This window comes from Ammospiza caudacuta, chromosome 5 (genome assembly GCF_027887145.1).
Source record: "Ammospiza caudacuta isolate bAmmCau1 chromosome 5, bAmmCau1.pri, whole genome shotgun sequence".
In the NCBI taxonomy this organism is placed as follows: Eukaryota; Metazoa; Chordata; class Aves; order Passeriformes; family Passerellidae; genus Ammospiza; species Ammospiza caudacuta.
The window spans coordinates 44,527,057-44,550,889 of record NC_080597.1 but is presented as its reverse complement, the minus strand read 5'-3'; the positions used below and the strand labels follow the sequence as shown (position 1 = coordinate 44,550,889).

At 38.7% G+C, this 23,833-nt stretch overlaps 1 protein-coding gene across 2 annotated transcripts; it reads left to right on the top strand.

Annotated features, from left to right (window-relative positions):
* Positions 1-7,394: 7,394 nt before the first annotated feature.
* On the top strand, positions 7,395-23,400 carry HELB (DNA helicase B). Of its 2 annotated transcripts, none has more exons than XM_058805004.1 (13): positions 7,395-7,590; positions 8,822-9,196; positions 11,458-11,666; positions 12,945-13,808; positions 14,846-15,017; positions 15,779-15,920; positions 16,865-16,995; positions 18,037-18,121; positions 19,012-19,071; positions 19,617-19,821; positions 20,446-20,580; positions 20,790-21,227; positions 21,701-23,400. In XM_058805004.1, the coding sequence occupies exons 1-13, from the start codon at positions 7,401-7,403 to the stop codon at positions 21,788-21,790; spliced, it is 3,096 nt and encodes a 1,031-aa protein (XP_058660987.1). In that variant the 5' UTR covers positions 7,395-7,400; the 3' UTR covers positions 21,791-23,400. The 2 variants fall into 2 exon arrangements, with proteins under 2 accessions (XP_058660987.1, XP_058660988.1); XM_058805005.1 differs by lacking the exon at positions 7,395-7,590 and adding an exon at positions 7,899-7,956 and having other exon boundaries at positions 21,701-23,399.
* Positions 23,401-23,833: the final 433 nt, after the last annotated feature.

Here is a 23,833-nt window from a genome sequence, read left to right as displayed (position 1 = left end):
GTATGATACTGTTGGCAGCATGGTGACCTTTGCCTTAGAAAAATTAAAAAACCCATTCCATTAGCCCAGAAAATACTAGTCTTCAGTCAAATCCTGAGGGAAATGTTCACCCCACCCTCTTACCCCCCCTTCTCCCCCCATTTAGTCCTCCCTGTTACCAGAAAAATATTCTCACAAAGTAAAGATGAGCAACTACACAACAATACTTAAAACATATTTACTAATAATCTTTTGCTTGACAGACTCGAAAGACAAAGACTTTTCTGAGACTTCTTTCTATTTAATTTTGAGTTTATTAACTAGATCTTTGCTAGTTCACCAGGAATGTAGAGATTACACCATTACAGACCAACATAGCTCTATAAATTATAAAGACCAAGTCTTCGATTCTCTTGCAAAAATGCAGAGTTACACAGTTCATTTCTCCTCCAAACCATTAATTATGAGAGGATGCTGAGGGAGGGAATCCAGGGACAAGTGCACCAAAATATTATCACATGGTCATTAAAGTTACCCATACTTTCATTTACAAGTAGAACTGGAGAATGTCAGGCATTTCTTAAGAAGGCTGTCTTTCATTTTCTGGGGGGTTCGAGGTTTTTTTTTTTTTGGTTTTTTTTTTTTTTTTTTTTTTTTTTTTTTTTTTTTTTTTTGCTTTGGTTTGGATGTTGTTTCTGTTTTCTGTAGCCTTTTCATTAATCGGATAAACATAGGAGATAAACATAGGAGATTTTTTCTATAAGCCACCAAGATACAGACTGTTTTAGAAGAAGTATTTCCAAGTATTACCCACTATGGAACACTGTTAAGGGAAGTTTTATGTGTTCCTGGCAAATCAGAGAACAGTACTGGACTTCGCTCCTGAGATACACAAACTCGCAAGTATGACATGAAGCCTGGGGAATGAATGTAATATATTCCAGCAGAAATCCTTGTACACATACACCTAATTATAAAAATAGTAATTTGGGTGGGTTTTTGGTTTTGGCTGTGTCTTGGTTTGGAAAGACAGGAGTCTGATAAGGAAGGCAGGAGCCTCCCCTGAAATGGAGAATGTAAACCCTCCCCACCCCTCCGAATTGCTATAAATTTTAAATTAAGAGGGCTCTCAGGCAAAAATATGGGAGCAGGAAATAACAGTTCTTTAACAGGGAAAAGAAAAACAATTAAAGGATAAAATTACAATGCAGTATGTTATAAATGATCAAATCGATAGCCAAATTTATAAAAAAATTTAACAACAATTTATTGGGTCAATTACAAAAAAAATAGAATTTTGAGCAACCACCACAATCAAGGCAGCATCTGTCCCAGGAACAGGCGCTGGGTGAAACCAGAGGTTGGGCCAACAGAGTGCCGGCGTTCCCCCAAAGGTTCACCCCGAGTGTTTCCAGCGTCCAGCTTATATACAGGTTATTCTGCCTGAGGCACAGATGACCGCATCTTTCTATTCACTTCTTTGAATGCAAAGCTATTTCTATACATATGTTGAAATAGACAAAGACTGGTCCCAGTTTTCAGACAAGTGTCTGAGCATCCAGGCAGAGTTTGCTTTCACATGTAATAAGTTGGTATGGGTTCCTGAGTACCACACATGCAATCAGGGCGGGTCTGAGTCTCGTGAAATTCTTGGGACACTGCAATTAATAATGGGCCAGGAAGGCCCGGATGGATGTTATCTCCCAGGTGTAGGTGCCACAGAAATCATTGCTGATTGTCCAGGATGGTCCCATTCAGACGTTAACAGGCCTGATATTACCTCGACGCTGCCCCCGGAACTAGTTACAATTTGAATAGAATTCTGCTCCTCGCTGGAGTGGTTAGAAAGCATAACTTCTACAATATTTTATATCCACACATATCTACTTTTACAGCATGAATTAACTCTATTACATATCACACCGTACACTAGAACAACACTGACAGAGTCAGAGCCCAACCTGACACCCTGTGGGTCAGGGTGTTGGTGGCAGTCCAATTGCAAATGTGGCTGCAGCCCTCTTGAAGTATATCAAGTGTGGTTCTGTTGGAGCAAGGGGAATCTGTAGAGAAGGATGTATTATTCCTCTGCAGATCCAGTGGAGGGAGAGGCAGCTGCTGTTTCCCTGGGGAATCCCCTGGAGAAAGCTGTGCTCGTATCTCAAAAACTTCTGGATTATATCTGGGTAGCAATGCTTGGCTCCTTCCTCCGGATGGAGCATCTCAGGATGGGATGTTATAGTTCTTATCGGTCGTGCAGTGACATTCAATAGTCTGTTATCAGCAGATGTCCCCTCCCGAGGGAGGTGTGAATGTGGTCACTCAAAGAGACAGATAAAGCAAACTGCCCACTTGACAAAGGTAATCTGCCATACAGATGGTAATGGAAAACAACCTGCATTGCAATCTTCAACAGGCTGTAACAGCAGCCATTTTATCCAGATATTTTTTCCTCTTGGATTTGCTTTTTCCTCCCTCAGACACAGAAAATAATAACTTGTAAAACATTTTTTAAAATGTTCCGCAACAGTATGGTTAAGTTAAAGTCACCCTGATCTCACATCTTGATGAGGTCATCATTCTGTAAGGGGAAGTACATGTCAGATGCTGCAAACATTCTGTGGCCTTGGGAAGAAAGGAGAAAGAAAAGGTTCTCTTGGTTTTCTTCTGAAGCTTTTAATAAGGAGCAGTCCTGTGTCAGAACTTTGGATTAAATGCAAAGAATCTGCCTTGATTCCTTAAGTCCTGGCAATGCCAAGCATGTTTTCTAAGCAGAGTTCAACATTATTGCTAATGTGCTGGTTTACACTGGGAGAGTTCCAAGTTAAATCACTACATCACCCCTAACAGGGCACTCTGTCTTACACCTATCAAGTTTTCAGAAAGCCCCTCTTCTCGACTATGGTTAAGCATGCTGCAATATGATGCTCTTATAACAACTCCCTCTTTTCAAAGGTTTTGAATGTTTTTATGTCTCAAGTTCTACCAGTCTGATTCGTAATGAGGACTGTGAGAAGTATCTATCTCATTCATGGCAAGTTTGACATTTTCTGAAATTTACTGTCTAGGGAAAAAGCCATGTCAGTGGAATTAGCACTTTTTGCCTCATCTATAGAAATGTCACCCAACTGTGAAGAGATTTCACACTAGAAACTCTGGTAAGTAAAAGTGCTAATTAATCTGCAGTCATTTTACAGCCCCTTTTCACTAGCCACCACCCTCTGAAAGCTTCCATATGTTGACACCTGTTTATGGGATCCTAGATCACAAAAATCCCCATGTTCCACTATCAAGTCAGGCTGGTGGTAGCTGACCACTTGTGGGCCTTGTGCTCCAGGAGGCTCGTGGCTAGCAGCAAGGACAGCTCACTGCTGTCTGGGTGCAGCACTTTGGTGTAACATCTCAAAAGGCAGCTAGGCTGCCTTGCTGCCCTCCAGAGCCTCACTTCCTGAAAAGTATTTCTGTGGACATGATTGCTCTATGACACCCTGAAAGACCACAGGGTAAAACCAAACCCTTTCCATCTCAAGAGGAATTAGAGTTTAACCCTTCCTCTGCTACTCCTGCCTCCTGGTGCGCTGGATACATCACCTAATTTCACCCTCTGAGGACTTCCAGTTGCTGCTCAGGTGGCAAACTTAGATTTATTGTTGATTTGGCAGACAGGAATGTCTTTATTCCCAGCACATATCAGGAAGCAGTGGATATGCAGGCAAATTTGGGAATGCCCCCCCTACTCCCAGCCCTAGTCAGATTTGAAGATGAACTGCTAGGCATCCTGTGAAAGAGGGTGTCTGGTGTGGGGAAACACTAAAAAATGTACCAAGTCTTATTCAAATCTGGAGGCTGGCATAAATATAACCCTTCAGTGTATAAATGGTACCTGTCAGAATGTTCTGAAAATTGTTTCCAGGATTGCATACACCTTTTTAAAAGAGGGAGATTTATATGGGCATACTTCTCATTAAATGAAAACAATATGGGACAAGACACACTTGCTACTGTGGGACAAGACACTAAGCAGTAAAACACAGCAAATCTCTCCTTGCTAATCATGAGTTTGCTTTTTGGGGATTTGCATTTCTTTTTCACTGAATGCATCAATATTTTGTTCAAATTTATAAACAGATTTTTTCTCCACACACAGAAGAGCAACACTAACTTCTGTAGTGGCATGACAGATTATACTTTAAGAATCATGAATTATCATGACAGTGATGTCATGATGCACTGGAAAGTAAAATCAAAGGGCTATCAAAGCATGTTGCTGTTTACTGTACATTGTTGGATTTTAGGGTGATATTTGAAGTGAGACATGATGGAGAATAAGCTAGTCCCTGAAGGCTATCTAAGATTTCCAAGTCTTTTTCAAAGTATGATTTAAAATCTTTGTGACAGGAAAGGAAATGAAATCTTGAAATCAAAGAACAGAGTGTAACAAATATTTTGGAAAGGAGATATGATAAAATAAAATAGAAGTAAAAAATGGAAATTTGGAAATGGAGTGACTACAACAAAATATACTGAGGTGAAATGAGATGCAGTGAAAAGGACCAAGAGGTGACAAAATTCTTTACACTGAAATCTCAAAATCAGGGAAGAAAGGCAAACAAACACAGGAGAAGAAATTAAAGAAATGAAATGCTAATAAAAAGGAGAAAATTCTGAAATGAAGTCAAAACAATAAAAGTGAATGGGATAACACAAAGTGCAGGGAAAAGGACTGAAGCTTGACCAGTTATCTTCATTGAAATCATAAGCTTTCATTTCCTTTCCTGAAAGAAGCAAAACATTTAGTCTCAAATATTCAAAAAAATCACCTAATCCTCACCAATCTCTAGAAAACCAATCTGACTTCACATGAGTGGCAAATAGTCATATTTTTGAAAATCAAGCCTTACCTAATAAAGCTGGGCACATAGAAAGCCATTCATTATCAGAACGCATTCGACTGGATGATAAGGAGAAATGTAAATGTAAGGCATCATACAGAAATTCAGCATATATAGTATGGATTGTGGAAAGACTACAAAATTCCAGTCAGCCTTGATGAATACAGTATTAAATTTGTATTTTCAGAATAGACTGGAGCATTCAGATATCCAGTTTCACTTAGACAAGTACATAGTTAAATGTGAAATGATGTTTCATAAGGAAAAAGTATCTTAAAGCACTGAGTCAAATGTATGATTGCCTAACACCATTAAACACTTCAGTAAGCTAATGCTTTAAATTTTTAAAATTAACATCAGTGTTTCCATCTCCTCTCATGTCTCCCTTTTATAGGCCATGTGTTTTCAGCCTGCCATGTCAAGTAGTTACTTCATTTTCTGTGAATTAAGATGGAGAAAGAACCCCAATATTTCTCACATAAGAACTGAAAACAACTATTTCAATATTCTTATGTGTCCTAAACCAGGACAGCATGAGACTTGCAGCTGGGTTTTAACACAGTAACAGCAGTATTTACACACCTCTGTCATGTTATAGGTATTACTTGGACACAGTGATGTAGGTAATCCCAGGGATGGAGAGGTGGCAGAGAACCATGCCAGGACAAAATCCTGTGCTTCTGTGTGAGAGAGCTGAAGGCCCATCAATTTTGTAAGGAGGAAGGTGGCAAAGAGGGGGACATTCTTTGTAGGGTAGTCCTGTGGGTGGAAGGCCTCCTGGATCATGCGTGGGAAGGAGTCATGAAACAATGTGGAAAAGAATTGTGTTTCTTTCAGGTTAGACCAAAAGTAATTGTTGTATGTTGATCTATTTTATTATACATCACTTGTTCTAAACACACATACAAACAACCTATGCTACTGTTCTGCAGGGTAGGTCTGTGCAGCTGACAGCTTCTCAGAAGCTGGGCAAATTATTTGCTGCATTCTATTTAGTGTAGCACTGGGGGCATTTCTGTGTTGCATTTTGGTCTTTTGGGGTGTGAAACCACCCAGTTATTTAATCTCAATCTGAATAATGCGCCAGCACCTGCTGCTTTTGTGTCTCCTTTAATTTGCTTGCCAGTACTCTGGTACAGCAGTGAGACATCCACAGAGGCCTCCAGTGTACTGTGTGAAAATATAGAACAAAACAAAGAAGTTGGAAGAAAATAGTTTAGAAAAATAAAGACAGGGTAGATCAAAATGCAGGAGTCAGCAAAATTTTTTTCCTTTTAGAAAAAGAAATCTTACAAAATTTAATTAATTGATGAAAACATATGCTTGCTAGCAGCGTGAACATGCAAAAATACAACTACGAAATTTTGCTGAAAAAATAAAGCTATGTAACAACATGGCAAATATTAACCTGTGAAAAATGCCAATCACTTGTTTTTAAAATTTTTAAAAGTTTAATAGTAATAAAATGGTTAAAAAAATAGTAACACAATTACAGTAATAACAATTTGGACAAATTGAATTAAGACAATATGAGACAATAAAAGTAAAGAGTTATGGATGTCCAGGTACCTCTTTCTGGGCATCATGAGCCCAAAAAAGGACCCCTGTTAACAAAGGATTAACCCTTAAGAACAATAGCCCGTTGCATGTTCATACACTTCACATGATGCATAAATTCCATTCAAACACAGGATTCTGTCTGGTCATCGTCAGCTTCTTCCTTCTAATCCTAACAGTGCCTCCAAGGCGGGAAGAAGTTAGTTTCTTCTGATAAGAAGGCAATAAATTCCCTTTCTCTGAAAGATTTAGGTGTCCTGTGGCTGCTATCTCGCTGCAAGCCCTTTCTGTTAAACAAAGCATCTTACATAGCATAGTTTCTATTTTAACAATTTTTATAACCTAAAACCATATTTAACACAGTACTTAAGAGAATTAATACAGCATTACTTTCTAACACAACACATATAATATTCATTTTAATATTTGCGAAAGGCCAATCATAAAATACATGCATTTTTCACACCTGCTAACTACTAATGAGTGAAAATCTGTTTAAAACAGGTTGTAGAAAGACTTGCTTTCATGTCTGAACAGCAGGATTTCTGGGGTCTTCAGTGAGAGTTTAATACTGAACATGAGAAAGCTTGGTATTGCATCAATGAACTGTCATAAGGTTTCAGAAAAGGCAAGGATCCGGTGTTGAGCAAAAGTGAAGACTAAGCAGCAACTGCCAGGGTTCCAGTGCAGGGAAGGAAAGGTGGTTTTCAATGAGGGCCTTCGGGAGAAGAGTTTGCCAGTTACACACAACATTAAACTACTCTGGGGGCACGTGGGCGAAACATAATCTGATAGACTGGAAGTGCGATGTTTTGTGATAGTTTTGTGATAGGGGTCATGTAAACACAGAGAATTATGTCCCAAAGGGTTAAAAAAAAAAAAAAAAAATTGACTCGTCGCTGCGGACTGTCCCGACCCGGGCGCTCCGTCCCGCCCTTGCGCGGGGGCGGGCAGACCGGCGCCGGGGCCGGCATGGCGGAGGCCGGCGGCCTGCGGGGCGCGCTCCTGGAGCTCTGGGGGCACCTGCGGCCGCTGCCGCGCTGGGAGGCGGCGGACGACGATGAGGAAAGCGACGAGGACTTCGAGGAGCTGTTGGCGGAGGATGCGCTCCTGGAGGCCGCCGGCACGGAGCTGCCGGCCGCGCTGCCCCCGCGCCGCGCCGGTGAGGGGCGGCGGGAGCGGGCCGGGCCAGTGAGGGGCGGCAGGAGCGGACCAGGCCTGGCCGGGCCGGGCGGGCAGGGCCGCGGTGCCCTCCCTGCGCGGTGCTCGGGGCTCCGGGCAGGGCGCGGGGAGGCGAGCGGGGCCGGCGCCGCATGAATGGCGGCGGGGGAGGCAGCCCCGGCCCCGGCCCCGGCCCCGGCCCGCCCGCCCGGGCGCGGCGCTGTGCGCCTGGGGACGGTCCTGGCTCGGCCCTGCCTCACTGCCGGAATTGATCACACGCGAAGGGACTGGGAACCGAAATAGGCGGTGAATAGGTAGTGCGAGGGAAGCGTGATCTCTGCTTTTCCACGGGCACAGGATTGCAGCAGTAAGAAAATATAAGGTTTCCCATTCAAATTAACTCTACACAAAGCATGCACTTTTTTTCTTTTATGGCATACGAGCGTGTTGATACTTGACGTTAATGACTTCCAACTTTCTGTTTAGAGCTTGGAAAAGTAGGTGAAGTTGGAGCAACCTCTGCCTAAAAAGTATTTTATCTGCAAGTTGTTGTTAAAATGCCTAAACTGAGCTAAATAACCAGGAAGAAACGAGTAAGTTATTACAGACCTAAGAGATGTCCTGGTGAGGAAGAGGGCCTGCCGAACATAGGTGCCCACTTTGTTCTGGTCATAGCAGTTGGTCCCCAGTTGCCGATCAGGGAATGGTGTATTTTTTATTTTTTTTGAAGGCAAAGAGAAGGCAAACCAGGTCGTACAAAATGTTAAGAATTAAATATATTAATTAGTTATAATTTTGGTGGTTCCAGTCATGGGAAATATTTGGTATACAAACGTATCTGAAGATTATGTAGGCATTGTGATAGAATGCTTTGTGATAAAACTGTTTCAAATTCAGCTATAAACTTGAGGTGGAATAAATAGTAAGCCATAATATTATACCATGTGTATTTCATTAGTGTAATAAATTCATAGGCAAGATTTATTCCTCATGCTTAGAGAAGAAGTTTTAGTGCTTGTTTCTGAGTTTGGTTTCACTTTCTTTTTTAAATATTAGTGGAGAGACAGGCATCAGGAGTTTATGGAAACCCCTGCTTTACTATTACTACTGTAACTTACAGAAAAGACCAAAAAAAAGTATTGAACCAACAATACTCTTAATCAACACAAAGTTTTAATTTTTATGACTGCCAAGTAACACTGGATTTGTTTTTTTTTTTTTTAATGATTCAGTTATTATACAGGAATGTGGCTCCAAAAAGGAGTATGAAGTGGTTGGACGTTTTCCATTAGTTGGCCCTTGGTGGAAAGTTAATGTTAAAGCTAAAAAAATGGGGTCGAAGTACTTTGTGCAAGGATATCCATCGTATTTTCTGCAGACTGATGTAGAAGAAAACAACCGACAAGTATTTTCACTCTTTCTTGAGGAGTGTTGTGTTCCTGCAGATTGGAAAGAAAAATTTTTTGCTTGGCTCCCTATGGAGTCTGTGCTGAGTTTTAGCAACCTCGAAGAAAAACTGAAACAGTTCCAAGTTTCACAGCTACAGCCAAGAGGGATCAAAAGAGATACCAAGGATTACAACATCTTCCATTATGTTTCAAAATCACGTAGGTATATCCTGTACTGTTCCAATTGTTTTAAATTCTAAGGAGTTTTCTCTCTTACACAGCATTCAAACTAACATGTATTCATTTGAAATGTGTATTCAAATGATTTTTTTATTTTAAAATATATCAGGACAGCAAGACAATTTATCAGTTAAAGATAGGCATACAGAAGGACTTTGCTGAATTCTGTAGGCCAAGAATTGTATGTGCTAGGGATTCCCCATCACTGGAAGTGCTTAATGCCAGGTTGGATGGGGCTCTGAGCAGCCTGGTCTCCTGGAAGGTGTCCCTGCCAGTGGCAGGGGTTTGGAACTAGTTGATTTTTAAGGTCCAACCCAAACTATTCTATGCTTCTGTGATTCTAGCATGCAAGGACACTGGTGCTTCCTGTAGTTTATTCAGCTATAACAAGGCTTATTGAAAAATGGGTTCATCACTACTTAGGCACGGTGGTGATGGCTTTTTAGGGCTGGCACATGTTCAGAAGTAGTATAGGTGCTTCTCTGTAGTACAGGGATCAGTGAAGGAGTTCAGTGTAGTCCTAACCAACTGCACTAAATAGTCTATCTAGGTGTGTTTGGATCCCACTGTCAGCAAATTGGTATGGCTGGGAGCAGACTGTGGAAGCATTGGAGTGTCTCCACTTCAGACTGCTGAGGGTACTGTTGTGGGCAATGTTGGTGTGATTGCATGAGTGTGAGTGTTAGAGATTGGATCAGGAGAGTGCTTTTGAAGCTGACATCCCCCTTGTCCCCGCTGTGGTGCAATCTCTGAGAGTACTGACTGAGTATCCCTGCTGGATGAAACCCAAACAAGGTGTTCCACCTGCATTCCTGAGGTACTCCAGTCCATAAAGGGCATTCACTCTGTGGGACCAGACAGCTGGTCTGAGGCAAAACACTGAAATATGAGAAAGCTGGCGTGTCTGAGGTGTGGCCTCAGTTAGAGCTCTGGTTTGCTCTGATGGTCTGTTTCCATGACCTGTACACACAGGTTGGGTCTACCTGCTGTTAGGTGTAAGCAAACAGAGTTTTCCAGTACCTGCTTACTGGGCAGTGTCAGGTCAGATGATGGAGGTGACATCACTTTTGGATGTCAAACTGTGTGTAACAGCATAATTCAGGGCCTCTGCTAGACTTGAACTGCCTGTACTTCAGATCCCATTGGTAAGAGGAGGAGAGTGTTCTGTAGGCTTTCAGGCTTTTTGTTCTCATTTTGTAATGATAGAAAAGATTGCACAGTGTGCCTGCTCTTCACCTTTCTTGTAGTTGGTGATTTTTTCCTAGTATCTAGCTTAAGTTAATTTGCTACGTTTTAAGTGTTAATCTTTATCGTTGAGCAGTATGGACCCTCCCCCTACCCCAGTTGCTACTGTTAGTATTGTAAATTCTTTTAGTTGTCGTTAATTGTTAGGGGCTTAAGTAGTTTGTTCTTCAAGCCTTCATGGTATTTTTTTGTGTGTGGAAATAGTGTGTATTGATGATTTATGTGTAAATAAAGTACTTGCTTAAAAGGGAAAAGGTCTGGCTTTATGAGGATAAGACAGTGATCAGAAAAAGTATTTGAGAAAAATTAGTGGTTAACTTTTCCTTAACACTTAATTAAAAATAGCCTATTTTTTTCTGAGAGCTAAAGATTCTGAAAGTCTCACTTTCTGTTTAAATTTGTTTTTCTTTCTTCTGAAATTACCTTTTTAAAGCAAAATATAGAGCAAATCAGTTTCATTATTCCTCACTCTTAGCCCATGACTGATGTAAATAGGGAAAGTGATAGCTTAATTTTGGGGTCATTGGGAAAGCTAGTGGAGAGCACTTTTTTGGTAAATTCCTCTAATGATCTGATACTACAAATATAGAAGCCTTTTTTTTATATTTTGAATTTGAAATGTTCTTCTGTACATCTGTATGAAAATTACTTCTAGGTAAGAGGCAGGCATAGTGAGGTCTGAACTGACTTTCTACAAAATGCTGTTGAGTATGCAGTTTAAACCAAGTGAATGGTACATATTTTCCAAGTGAATACATTTAGTTGCTGATTTTATGTCATCTGTTTACCTTGTTTTTTTCTTTTTTCTTAAGGCAGTTCAGGGAAAACAGACTTTAAAAAAAATTGAAAAGTGTTATGAAAGCTAAGAAAATGAGAGGAATTTGTAATGTCTTGGATATAATGAAAGCAGAAGGATGAAGCCAGAGTCAGTGTAAATTTCTTTGCAACAGTCTTTGTACATGACATAAAAATTCCTGTGTTTATGGTGTGTGCAGTTGCAGGAAAGGCGGTATTGGGAGCTCTGGCCTTTCCAAGGATACTGGAGTTCTTGCCAGTTCTTCTGCCACGCCACTTTTGTGGTCTGTTAGATAAGATATGTTGGGAAGGAGAGGCTGATGTGGATGATGAGGAGGTGGCTGATGAGATGGGAACAAAACTGGATGAGATACTAAAGGATGAGCCATGGAAACTTGGATTCAGCAGGGTAAGTAATGTTATGTATGGTAAAAATATGGTGTGTGCTGCATTTGAGGTGCTTTAGACTGCAGTACTGTTTTAGCTGGGTTCACTTGATTGAATGGGCGTTTGTAGGGGCTGAGCGTAGCTTATTTGGAAATGGATGATGTACAGATCTCAGTTTTAGCAACGGTTTTGTTTTTCCCTTTGGTCTAGAATTAATTAATCTCAGAAGATTTTAGAAAGTAGTTTTGTTACAACCATTTGTTTAGTATTTTCTACAAGAGACAGAAAATAAAGCGCTTGAGGTAATTGGGCCAAAAGTTAGCAAATTTAAAATCCTCAACTGTTCTCTTCAATTTTATACTGGTAAGTGAGACTTTTGTTCCTGATATCTAGAACAAAATCTATGCTTTCATAGTAAGGTTGATAAGTTTCTCTGTAAGAGGTCATCTGGTCCAGGAGTTTGTTTTTTGCAATGGAATTTGCAGTGGCTGCTTACCTTCCTGTTTTCCTTTGCTGCGCTTGCTGTGAGCTTTGCTGCTGCACCTCACCTTAGCAGTCCTGGACCTTACATGAGAGCATTAGGTGTTCACAAATGTGGTTGATTTTCCTTCTTTAGGCCTCCAGTGCTTTACTGATGGAGGTTCTGACTTGCCTTAATCTAATTTCAGAGATTCAGCCGGGTAGGCAATATATTCCAGTGTTTCACGTAATTTCCTTTGAAAAGATTTTCCTGATGTCCAGTTTGACTGTTCCTTATGCAATATGGACTTGCTGCTCTCTTGCTTCAAGGACCTGCATTCTCACTACAGTTTTTTATTGCTTGAAGACTCTCTTTAGCTTTTTCTCTTACAACTGAGCAAGTACAATTAATTTTTCTTGCTCTCAGTAGTTCATCTGTTTTGCACATCTCGATCTTTCACTATTTTGTGGTAGTGTCTGTAGAGGTGGCATATTTCTTGAACACGTTCAGAATTAGGAACAGTATTCTGGCTACTGGCTTTCCTGTGCACTGTTTCTACAGTTTGTGTACGTTTACATGAAAATGTTGTATTTGGTGTGCATGAGTTCTTCCCTAGTACCCAATTTCTTTGCCAGGTTTTTTATTTTTAAAGTTTCTGTTTCATACAGATGGGTACGTAAGAGGACTTATTCCAGCATACTTTTAAGTATTTTACTTTATGAAAAATATGCAAATTTTTGCAAACTTCCACCTTCTGAATTGCAATTTGTGTTTACTAGGAGGAATGTTGTTATCTTCTGAAATAAATCTATGTTTGCTTTTACTCTTTTTGGGGAGAAGATTATGTATAAGGAGTTGAACATTCCTTACTGTGAGGCAACGTGGGCTGCCTTCTGTCAGTGTGAACATCTCCTCTGGAAGATTCCTGTCTTGCAGAAGAATGCATTAATTCTGTATGATCAGCTCAAGACACGCTGCAGACAAATGGGACACACATATGAAGATCAAGATGAATTAGCTCGTTTGCTATCCAAACACATGTCCATCGAGCATGTTTGGCAATCTCTTGAGTTTTTGAAAGATCAGAATGTAGTGATACGAGAGAAAAAGCTGGTGTTTCTGCCTCATCTTTACAAATCTGAAAAAGACATTGCAATGTATGTAGGTGACCTTCTGGCAAAACACACATGGAAACTAGATGTGGATGTCAGAAAGATACTTAGCATTTCTGAGGCACCAGGAGAAACTGTAGATAACAAAATGAATGTTACCCAGGCACATGAAATAGAGGAAAATAATCCAGACAGTCATAATGGTGAAAATCACTTTCCCGAAAAGGAGGTGGGCTCTATGTCTGGTATCCAAAGTAAAGCAGAGGTAGACAAAGATCAGGTGATTGCTGTAGAAAAAATTTGTTCTAATCCTGTCACAATCATAAGTGGGAAAGGAGGCTGTGGAAAGAGTACAATAGTTAGCTGCCTTTTTCGTCACTTAAAGCAAATGGAAAAAGAAGTGGAAGCTGCTTCCAAGGTCTTTGAAGGAGACTTGGATGCATCTGAGGAATGGAATACATTTGATCACTGCTGGGAACCAGAGAATATGTATGCAAAAAAATACTTGAATGTACTATTCACTGCACCTACAGGGAGGGCAACAAGTCTTTTGAGAGAAAAAACGCAGCTTCCTGCATATACACTGCATCAGGTAAGGTTTGTTTGTTTTGGGTTTTGTTTCTTGTTTGTTTTATTTTTTTTTTAATTGGGTTCTGAAACATATTTTGACACTGTTCATTCTTGTTTTAGAAAAGAAAAGCAGCTTGTTATAGGACTTCCCTTAAAAAAATGTGTAGCCTATTAGTGTTATTAATGTTAATGCTTGGGTACAGCTTATCAGCATCTGAAAATCAGTATTATGTTTTGGGGGAATCATAAATCAGTCACTTGAAATACATTATTTTCTAACTTTGGTTTCTTTACTATTTATATACATCTGAAACTTGTGCTACTCTAGGGCATCTGGTTTTTTCAGCTTCTCAGTTCCGCATTTTAGTTTAATGAAGACAAAAATGATTTCTAGGTGGTAGAGCTGTTTTCTAGGATCCTGTTGCCTAGCAATCATAGCAGCACATACATGAAAACATCAGTAGCCTGGAGCTGAATAATGAGAGAAATCTCATTTGCACAGTGTTTCCTTAATTAATGTTAGGTATTGTGGAATTTTTTTTAGAAAAATGTAGAAAGCAAACTTTGTTAATAAACTTAGGCCAAGTCTGTCTTGTTCTAGGTAGCAACAGTGCCAAGAAGACATTGGAGTTACATAGTAACCCATATAAATAGAAATTATAATAACATAAGAAGTACTGTTGGTTTATTTTATCTTTGGGGGCTGGATAGTTAGTTGCCTGTTCCCCTTCCCCGTGCAATTTTGGGTATTATTAATGACAGCAGGTTGTAGTAGGAGGTATTCTGTTACTGAGCAACCTAATCGCTGACCTAGTGTGTTTAACAATTTCTGCAGGAAAAAAGATTATGCTTTTATGTAAGTCAGTGTTGCTAATCTCAGCTAGAAATGCGTTCACTGAGGAAGAAAATAAGACAAAATGGTTGAGTCTTCTGGGTCTTTACAGGTGTAAGTTCAGAATTTTGGATAATAGCTCTACATACATCAGATGATACCACACTGTACTTATATGACATAGCTTAGAGTTGATTAGTGTCAGAGCTTGCTTTATTTGTTTCTAGATTATCTGTAGTTTTAAGTCGTGGAGGCGGAGTGACCAAGAACAGCCGTGGAAATTTTCTTCAGTTACGGTTCTCATTGTGGATGAAGGAAGTTTGGTGTCTGTACGCATTCTTAGTTTAGTTTTGAAACTCTTGTGTGAGCATGCTCAGCTTGCTAAGCTTATTATTCTAGGTAAGTGAAACAGCAAATTTAGCATTGTACAATGTTTCATAATGCCCAATATACAGTGTAAGTATCAGAGCTTGCACTGAGTCTCTTAAAATGTTACATTGTTCTGTACTTGGATACTTCTGCTATTTCTTAAGGTCAAATGAGGTAGACAATTTCCCAAATGTCAGTATGAAAGTATCAGTATCTCCATTATCTGTTTTAGCAGTGTTTTGTCTTATTCTGACTTCCATGTGGTAGGTTATTACATCTTGCAAACGGAAAACTTTTCTGATTTCCTTAAATGTGAAGGAGCTGTTGTTAGCATATGAATTGTATGTTAGAAGGGAGTTTTCATGTCATTCTTAATGCTAGGATCATCTTGTTTTAATTTAAAAAGGAAAGCAAAGAAATGTAAAGTCAATTTTTTATGCTTTCTTAGAGGTTTCATTTTTGACATGCTATTTATGGCATTTGTTTTTAAATACATAGCTTTCAAAGTGGGTTTGAGTAAGATGTGATCACTGTCAGTGCAGATCAGGCAGAAGGATTTGCACTTGCTAGTAAAGCATTACTGGGTGAGGAGTATAAGAAAACTACACTACAGCCTTATTCCCAAAGTTTCTTAGATTCTTGAAAGTTTGATTTCGTGTGAATTGCATTCAGGATGGATGTTACTATGTAGACATGTGAGTATTTGTTCATACAAGTATTCATTTTTTTAAGGACAGTTTTCAGCTGATATGTTATTCCTTCTCACAAAGACTAACATGCATTCTGTTTAGGTGACACTAGACAGCTGCCAAGCATAGACCCAGGAAACATGTTAGCTGATATCTTTGAGGGTCTAAAATCAAGAGGCTTTTCTGTGGAACTGCGAACTAACCACAGAGCTGAATCACAACTAATTGTAGACAATGCATCAAGGTAGGATATCCTGATGTGTGTGTGAAGAATCCTTGTAATTCTTGCCTGGCCTTTTCCATGCAAATAGCCCTGCATCCAGATTTGACTCTGTACTATTGCTTCTGTTAGTTTTTTTAGTCCAAATCCATAACATTGGTTTTAAAAACAAACAACCCTCCAAAAACAACAACAACAAAACTCTACAGATTTTTTCAGACATATATATTGGACAAAAAAAGTGTGTGTTGGAATGCTCTTGAATTTTATGGGATGTGTTTCACTATTATGCTGTCAGATACTCTCTGCTTTCAAATGATTTGTAAATGCACAACTGACTTTATGCCTTCTAATATGGCTGACAATTGCTCCTCTAAAAATGAAGTTTTAAAGACATTGCTGGTAAGTATGACAACAACTAAAACAGACTGAATTGCTTGGAGACTTTAGATGTCAAGGGCCATTACATCACAGGTTGTTTGTATTTTTTTTTTCTTCAATAGCTAAAGAGTCTAAATGTTTCCAGCATTTGCATTACTTTTGTTTTGGAAATTATCCTATCAGTGCTTGATTTCTTTTTTAAACCTCTAAGAAGAAAATCTAGGTTTTGATATTATTTGAATTTAAGAATATTCTGAACATTTGCAAGATGTCCAGAACCACTAAGTGTTTCACAAACATTCTTACTTATTTTTTGATAACACTTCTGTTTCACTCCATTTTGCTCCCATGGGAAGAACTGTATGAGTAATACTAAGTATCTGCTGCAGTGATGGAGGGTTTAGAGAACAAACTACCAATTTTTTCAATGTGAAATCAAGTTATGCTCTGAGGAAAGTTTTCAGGCAATATAGAGTAGATGACAAAAGATTTTTAGGTGGTGAACTTCAGGCTGATGCAGATGATGAAATGCTGGAATTCTGTAACTGAAAATAACTTTTTGTTTTTCCTCCAATGCTCTGCTCCAGAATCTCTCACCGGCAGCTTCCTGAATTTGATGAGGTGCTGAAAGTTTCTGCTTGGAATGAGGAAATGACAATGCCAATCCCAGAGAAGAAATTTATTTTTATTGCTTTGCCTGCTGGCGGGAATTGTGAGAGTATGTCAGTTTCTGATCTTGATTTTCCCTTTGTACCAAAGCATAGACTATTGTCTGGAGCAAAAATTTTGGGAAAATTTTAATTGGCTTTGTTTGTGGCATAAATTTAAATGCTACATTCATAGTTTGTCTTTTGCCTTCTAAGTAAGTACACACAGCAAGACCTCTAAGTGCAAAGAATGGGCTGTAGAGCTCCATCTCACCAGTGAGACTTTGAAATGGGGGACAGCTTCCACCACTGTAACCAAACGGGGTTGTCTTTTTATATTGCAGTGGAGCTGTCAAACCTTAAGAGATTTTCAGAATTGATTCAGAGGTGAATCATTTGAGTAAAAAGTGACTCTAACAGTGTGGTGTGCTGGACAGGAATGTGCTCCCAGCTGTAGAATTGAGTTAGGAAAATTCTAAGAAGGGATGGCAGTATTTCTCTTAAAATGTTTTGGGGTCAGGGCTAGAGCCATTGTTTAGTGGGGTTTTTTGACATTTATTTGGTGTAAGTGGATTGAGTGGCCTCTCTTTTATATGCATCAAAACACTTCAAGGGGAATGCAGAAAAAAAATAGTATGAACATTATCACCTTATCTTACTCTAGTAAAATACTCAGCAAGCAGAATACTGAAGGTAGATTTCTTCTGTGAAATCCAAGTGTATAGGTCTGTGGCTTGAAAATATTTAATCTTTACCTTTTCAATGTGCTGTAGCAAAACCTTACTTTGCATGAAATATGCTTCATGCAGCTGTTGTTTTACGCAGAAATAAGAATTTGTTTCTTTCCATATCTGTCTTATTTCTCTGATTTTAATAGTGGATTAACTGCATGATGCTTTCTTGGTTATTTTATGATGTATTTCTGTTTCTTTTGGGGTGTGTCATTTTGTGTGAGAGTTTTGGGAGGGGGGGTTGTTTCTTTGTTTTGTTTTAAACAAGTTGAGATGTCATTAAAGCAAGAAATAAGCAAAGGCAATTTCATATTGAATTATATTTTTCTTTTTTAAATTCTGAATATTTTCATGTCTTACCTTTTACGTCTTTTAAAACAGATTTACAAACTGCAATAAAGATTTTACTTAAAAAAGGGCCAGGATTGGAGGATGCCAAACAATCACAATTCATTGCTTTCAGAAGGTAATGGAGTGTGCAGGAAGACATTGAAAAAATCCTTGCTAGCAGCCACAATCTAAAAATAGCTGAGTGTGTTGAGTTGGAGAGACTAGTGGCAATAGCATAAAACTGCTAGATACTCGGAATACTCATCACCTAGGAACGGTGGGATGTAGGGCTGTAACACACTTTGAGAAAGACTGGAAGTCAGTAATCACAGGAGCATGAATAGTATGCATGGCTTTGCAGAAACACTGAAGGGATAAAAGTCATAATGTGCACTAGCACCAATAGTCCATAATCTTGAGTTCTGCACAAAAGGGTACTTAAGAAAAAACTCCACCTTTAATTGTGAAGAACATTTTCTCAGGACGTAAAAATCATGCACTGTTTACAGGTTCCCAGTGAGCTAATAAGTGATTTGTGAATGCTGAGTAACTCTGGTATCAATTTTTTTCTCCAGTCTGCATTCAGGTACAATACTATTATTAGTCATTTTTGTGTATGATTCTTCTAGAAGATATTTATAGGTACTTGAGTTGCATTTAAAAGTTAAAATTCCAAGTCTTTAAAACGCAAATAAATCTTATTGCTATTTTTAGTATATCCACAGACAGAAAATAATCTGTCCATGTTTTAGTTTTTCTTTAGTTTTCTTCTTTATCTTAAAACCCAATCTAGCTAATCTAGATGTACAGTGCAAAAGCTTTCTGTGCTATTCAGACAAAACTGTTCCTTTACTGCTCTGTCTTCTAAACTCTGTATAAGTAATTGTTCTAATAGGTGGTGGAAGAGCATCAGAGAGAAAAAGGGCTTTTTCCATTATTTATAAGGTAATGCTTATGTGACATTGCTTATAATTGTATGTTTTGTATATAATGACTCTGTTCATGTTCTTGTTTTGTATGATTTAGGCAAGATTGTGATCTAATAAATGAACTTTGTTGCCAACACTACTCAGGTCATTTAACCAGGTAAGCCAGTGTTTCACATTTGTCCTGTCACCAATTTAATTTTGTTTTTAAAAGTGTTATAACCAGACCAACACCATAAAATAAGATTTTAAAAATTCCAATGTTATGTCTAGATCTGATAATGTTATAAATCATTCATACAATAAACTTTATTTGATGGGCTCTTCATTTTGAATAGTGGTAAATGGTTTTTCATTTAAATTCATTATGTGAATTCTGAGATTTTAAGTTATTATTGAATATTCAAAGTTCATATAAAAGCAACATGAAAAACCCTCAAGGTTAAATTTTTTTTGCTACTATATGATTTCTAAATAGATTCTGAAATATTTTGGGCTACTCTGTATTACTGGTTTATATTATTGTTTTTTTACCAATTTGTTTTACAAAAGTTCAAGACACAAATGTGTTACCTTAACTCTTTTGAATATTATTGAAGTTTTTAATCTGGGTCAAGTATAGAGAATGGAAAGAGAAAAAATACTGAGAGATGGTAAATGCACACTTTGTAAATACTTTTTCCCCTTTTTCGTTCTCTGACCTAGAGACCATAAGAACAGATTTCTGTTTCAAACTGGGGACAAGATTGCCAGCACACGCAATGTTTATCTCAAGGATCTCTTGGCCACCTGTGGTGTCAGAGAGGGTTCTAATGGCCAGGAATGCAGAAGTGGAGAAACCCCACTCACTGCAGAGTCTAATGAGGAGGGCAAACGACTCTGCAATGGAGATATATTTTTCATAACAGAGGTGAGTCCTGGCAGCAAGAACTTGCACAAAGAAAACCTGGTGGGAAGTGATTCAGTGCTTGCTGAATCCCCAGAACAAAACAATTGACACTTTTAAAATTTGCATACTAATGCATACTTAATTCTGCTAAACAGTTGTCTAAAAGGCATGGAAGAGGCAAGGTACCGTAGAAAAGTAAAAAACCCTCTATTCTGGGTTTTTGCTACAATGTGTTTCACTTGGTGTGATTGTGTTCAGTGTAGATAGAGTCTGTAACTACTCACATGTACTGTAATTGAAATAGATAATGTTTAACATGGTCTGAAGTAAAGAGTAATGATACAGCTGAAGTTTTCCCCGGAAGAAAACCAAGCTGGCCTAAAAGTAACAGCAACAAAAAACTGGTTTTTTTTGCTGGGTTCAGTGAGTTGAGCAGTTAAAGTATCAGTAGTTAGCATAGGCCCTGAACAGTGAAAACTGTTTTCCTTCAAGGTGGTCAGGGAAAGACAGCAATTTATTGGGTTTAGTGTCTTCTGAAACTTTGAGCTGGTGACCTTGCAGCTGTTGTAATTTCGGGGCAGGCCAGAATAGGGAAGTACAGACATCGCTCCAGGCTCACTGCTGAGTGTTGTGCTATTCCTTTAGGATGTAGAAATTGATAAGCAGCGCCTGCTGACCATCAGCAGCACGGACGGCTCCACGTTCACTGTGAACTACACGGCACTGAAGAAGCTGTGTCACATCAGGCATGCCTGGGCCAGAACTATTCACACATTCCAGGTAAAACCACAGCAGCTGTCAGCTGAGCTAATGCACTCTATTCTCTCATGAAAGAATCAGAAACTTTTCTTGAAACTAGAATTCCTTGAATGCAGGATAGAAAATATCCTCGAGAGTGTCCCCAGTTGCCTCCAACTTCCTCACTCCTATCATTTTTTAAACTATTTCCTGAAGATCAGCCTTTGAATCAGAGTTCTCCCGCGTTGCAGGGCTCGGAGGAGAGGACCGTGGTGTACGTGGTTGGCAACGCGGGCCGGCAGCACTGGCAGCACGTGTACACGGCCGTGACCAGGGGGCGCTGCCGCGTCTACATCGTGGCTGAGGAGCTGCACCTGCGGAGAGCAGTGAAGAGCAAGGAGATCGCCAGAAAAACGCGTTTGCAGAGGTTTCTGAGAGAGGCAATTGCAGAAACAAACAACTGTCCCGAACAAATGACCTCTCCCCCGAAGAGGTGCTGGCAAAATCAAGAGCTCGAGGCTCAGTCTGTTTCTGCTACTCAAGGTGCTCCTGACCCACCTGAACTTCAGAGTGACATCATGATACAGGAAGGGTCATCAGTTCTCAGTAAAGAGAAGATGGGCAGTCTGCAGCAAAGTCCATGTAAAAGACAAATCCCTGCACCTGAGGATGCTACAGAAATACCCCTGGTGAGTATCTCCTTACTGAGAAAGTTCAAACTTTTGCACTCTGTTTCACCACCACAAGTCACCAGGGCACTGTTACGATTGTTTGATTGACATTTATTTAATAATTTTCAAGTTGACCAGTAATTGATGAAGCAGTCAAATTTGGCAGATGTCTTTGCAGAGTAATATATGGCTAATACAGAAAAAAAAGGTCAATAGTAGAAAACTTATATCTCAGAGTGATCTCTTAGCCAGCTTAGCCTGTATCAGCTTATGGTTTGTGCACAAATGTCAGTTTTTAGGTGACGTGCTGTGAGAGATGTATATAAAATTTAATAATTGAAATTGATTTGTATTAAGTCAAACCTGATAACAGATGCTTTTTTTTTCATTACATCTAATTTCTGAGCTCATGGAGAAAGTGCCTGTTTTGAAGAAGCTAATATATTTTAGTTCTGTTTCAAGCTTGGGTAACTTTTTTTTTGTTTTGACAGACAACAGTAGAAGAATCCCCACTTGGATCTTCCAGACTTAAGAATCTTTCATTGGGACAGCAAATTCCCAGGAAACTCTTCAAAAGCTAACAGACAATTATTAATTGGTCTTGGTATGAACCTTTATTGAACCTGTTGAAGATTTTTGGGATGGAGATCCTGAATGTTCAGGTGCCTTTTAAAGGATTTCTTGCTTTTGTATGTTCTGTGAAGAACAGGTTATTTTATGCTGAGCCTCTTAAATTTTCAGTGTCCATTTTTAATAGATTCACTGGTGTACTGGTCATCAGAAATCATGTAATTCTTTCATTTTGCTGAAGACTGAACTTACAGGTCTTTGAGGTTCCAGATGTTCCCTTAAAAAATACACAAGGATGTATTTTGGTTTAAAGACTCCTAGTTGTCCATACCAAGATTTATCCATCTCCAAATGATATGATATTGATGAGATGCTCTTACTGATGTGCCAATTCTATTGATTCCTTGAGAAAAAAAAAGTTTACAAAGGGGTCTAGATTTTTCTGATGGCAGATTTGTGGCCATGAAACTTTGATGGATCATGGGTTTTAGTCTTGTTATAGGCATAACAAGAAAGTTGCAATCAGTGACATAGAAAACTTTTTCTATGATGTAGAACTTGCCATTGCTGCTTTAGCTAATAGTTCTATGCTGATGATGATCTTGGTAAGAAAAGCAAAACTCCAAATCAGAGCTGAAATAACATTCCACTTTTAGCTTTCTCATGTGTGCTTTGGGACTTGCTGCATTGCAGTTTTGAAATTAATAAATTGAATGTTCAATCAAACATCAGACACATTGTACTACAATGTGGACAACCTGCTTACCTTCAACAACTTTTTTTCACATATGGTAGGAAAAAGTATACCACAAATATAAAAATGGGGTTTTTTTCTAAAACTGTGGGAAAAAAAAATGGGAAAAATATGAAGTAGAAAAACTCTACCTCATTTTTAATGTCTTCAAATCACTGTTTATTTCAATTTATACAGTTTTTCCATACAAATATTTGCAACAGTTTGAATTTCAAAAAACATAACATAGACGATAAATATCATGCTATTAAAGTATTAAATTTGTACAAAAATACTTTACAGTTTAATACTTATTTGTTACAAATAAAAATACATATTTAAGTGACTCATGAACCTTGGAGTTTTTGTTTTGTTGTTTTTTTTTTTACATGATTCAGCCTGTAATGTCATTCTGACCTTTTCTGGCAGTGCTGAAATAGAAATCAGAGCTACTCGTGTGTGTGCAGGGCAGGTGAGCTTGTTTATGTATTTGAAACAGCAACAGGGATACATTAAACAGTTTAAATTGACCAGAAACAACTCTGTAAGGTGATTGCTTAGATATGGAGACTCTACAAATGTACAAATCCAGTATCTTTATATTCACCAATAACAATAATTACCAATAACAACTTGAATACCAGAATAAACCAATGCAGCTGCTGGTGAGCATATAAAGCAACTGGCAGTATTTTATTGCTTGGGGGAAGAGGGGAGAGGAGACAATTTGTGTGATGTGTTTGTAAAATATATTTACAATTTTATATTCTAAAAATGTGTGGCAGGGGGTAATGTTTTTCATAAAGAAGACTGAAAACAAAGCATATTAAATAGGACCTTTCTGCCTTCAAGAAACTGATTGACTTAAAAAGCTCATGTGTGACAGTACAAGTTTACAGGTTTATGGATCATTAAAGAGCTTTTGTATCAATCTCCACTGACATAATTTTAAAAAAGCCATTTTCTTTTAAAAAATCCTTTCTAATTTGTCTGAACTCATTTCAGTTTCACTCTTTTCAGTAATCCCTCATCAGAGGTTTTATCCCACTAAAAGGTCTCTGCTTAAAAATCCCCACAGGTTGCAAGACATACCATTAAATATTTCATTGCATAGGGAGTAACATGTTCTAACAAAGTTTGCTGAAGTGGGGAGCAATGTTCAATGGAGACTGCAGCTTCCTGCAAGCATTTTGTTATAGCATCTAAATCCTGCTTTGTCTAATGCACCCTTCTCGCCAGCGAATAAAGGTTTCCAAAATCAGAGATGTAGCCATTTCCCAGGAAAACGAAGTGCAGTAAACCTTGTCCATCAGACAGCAGC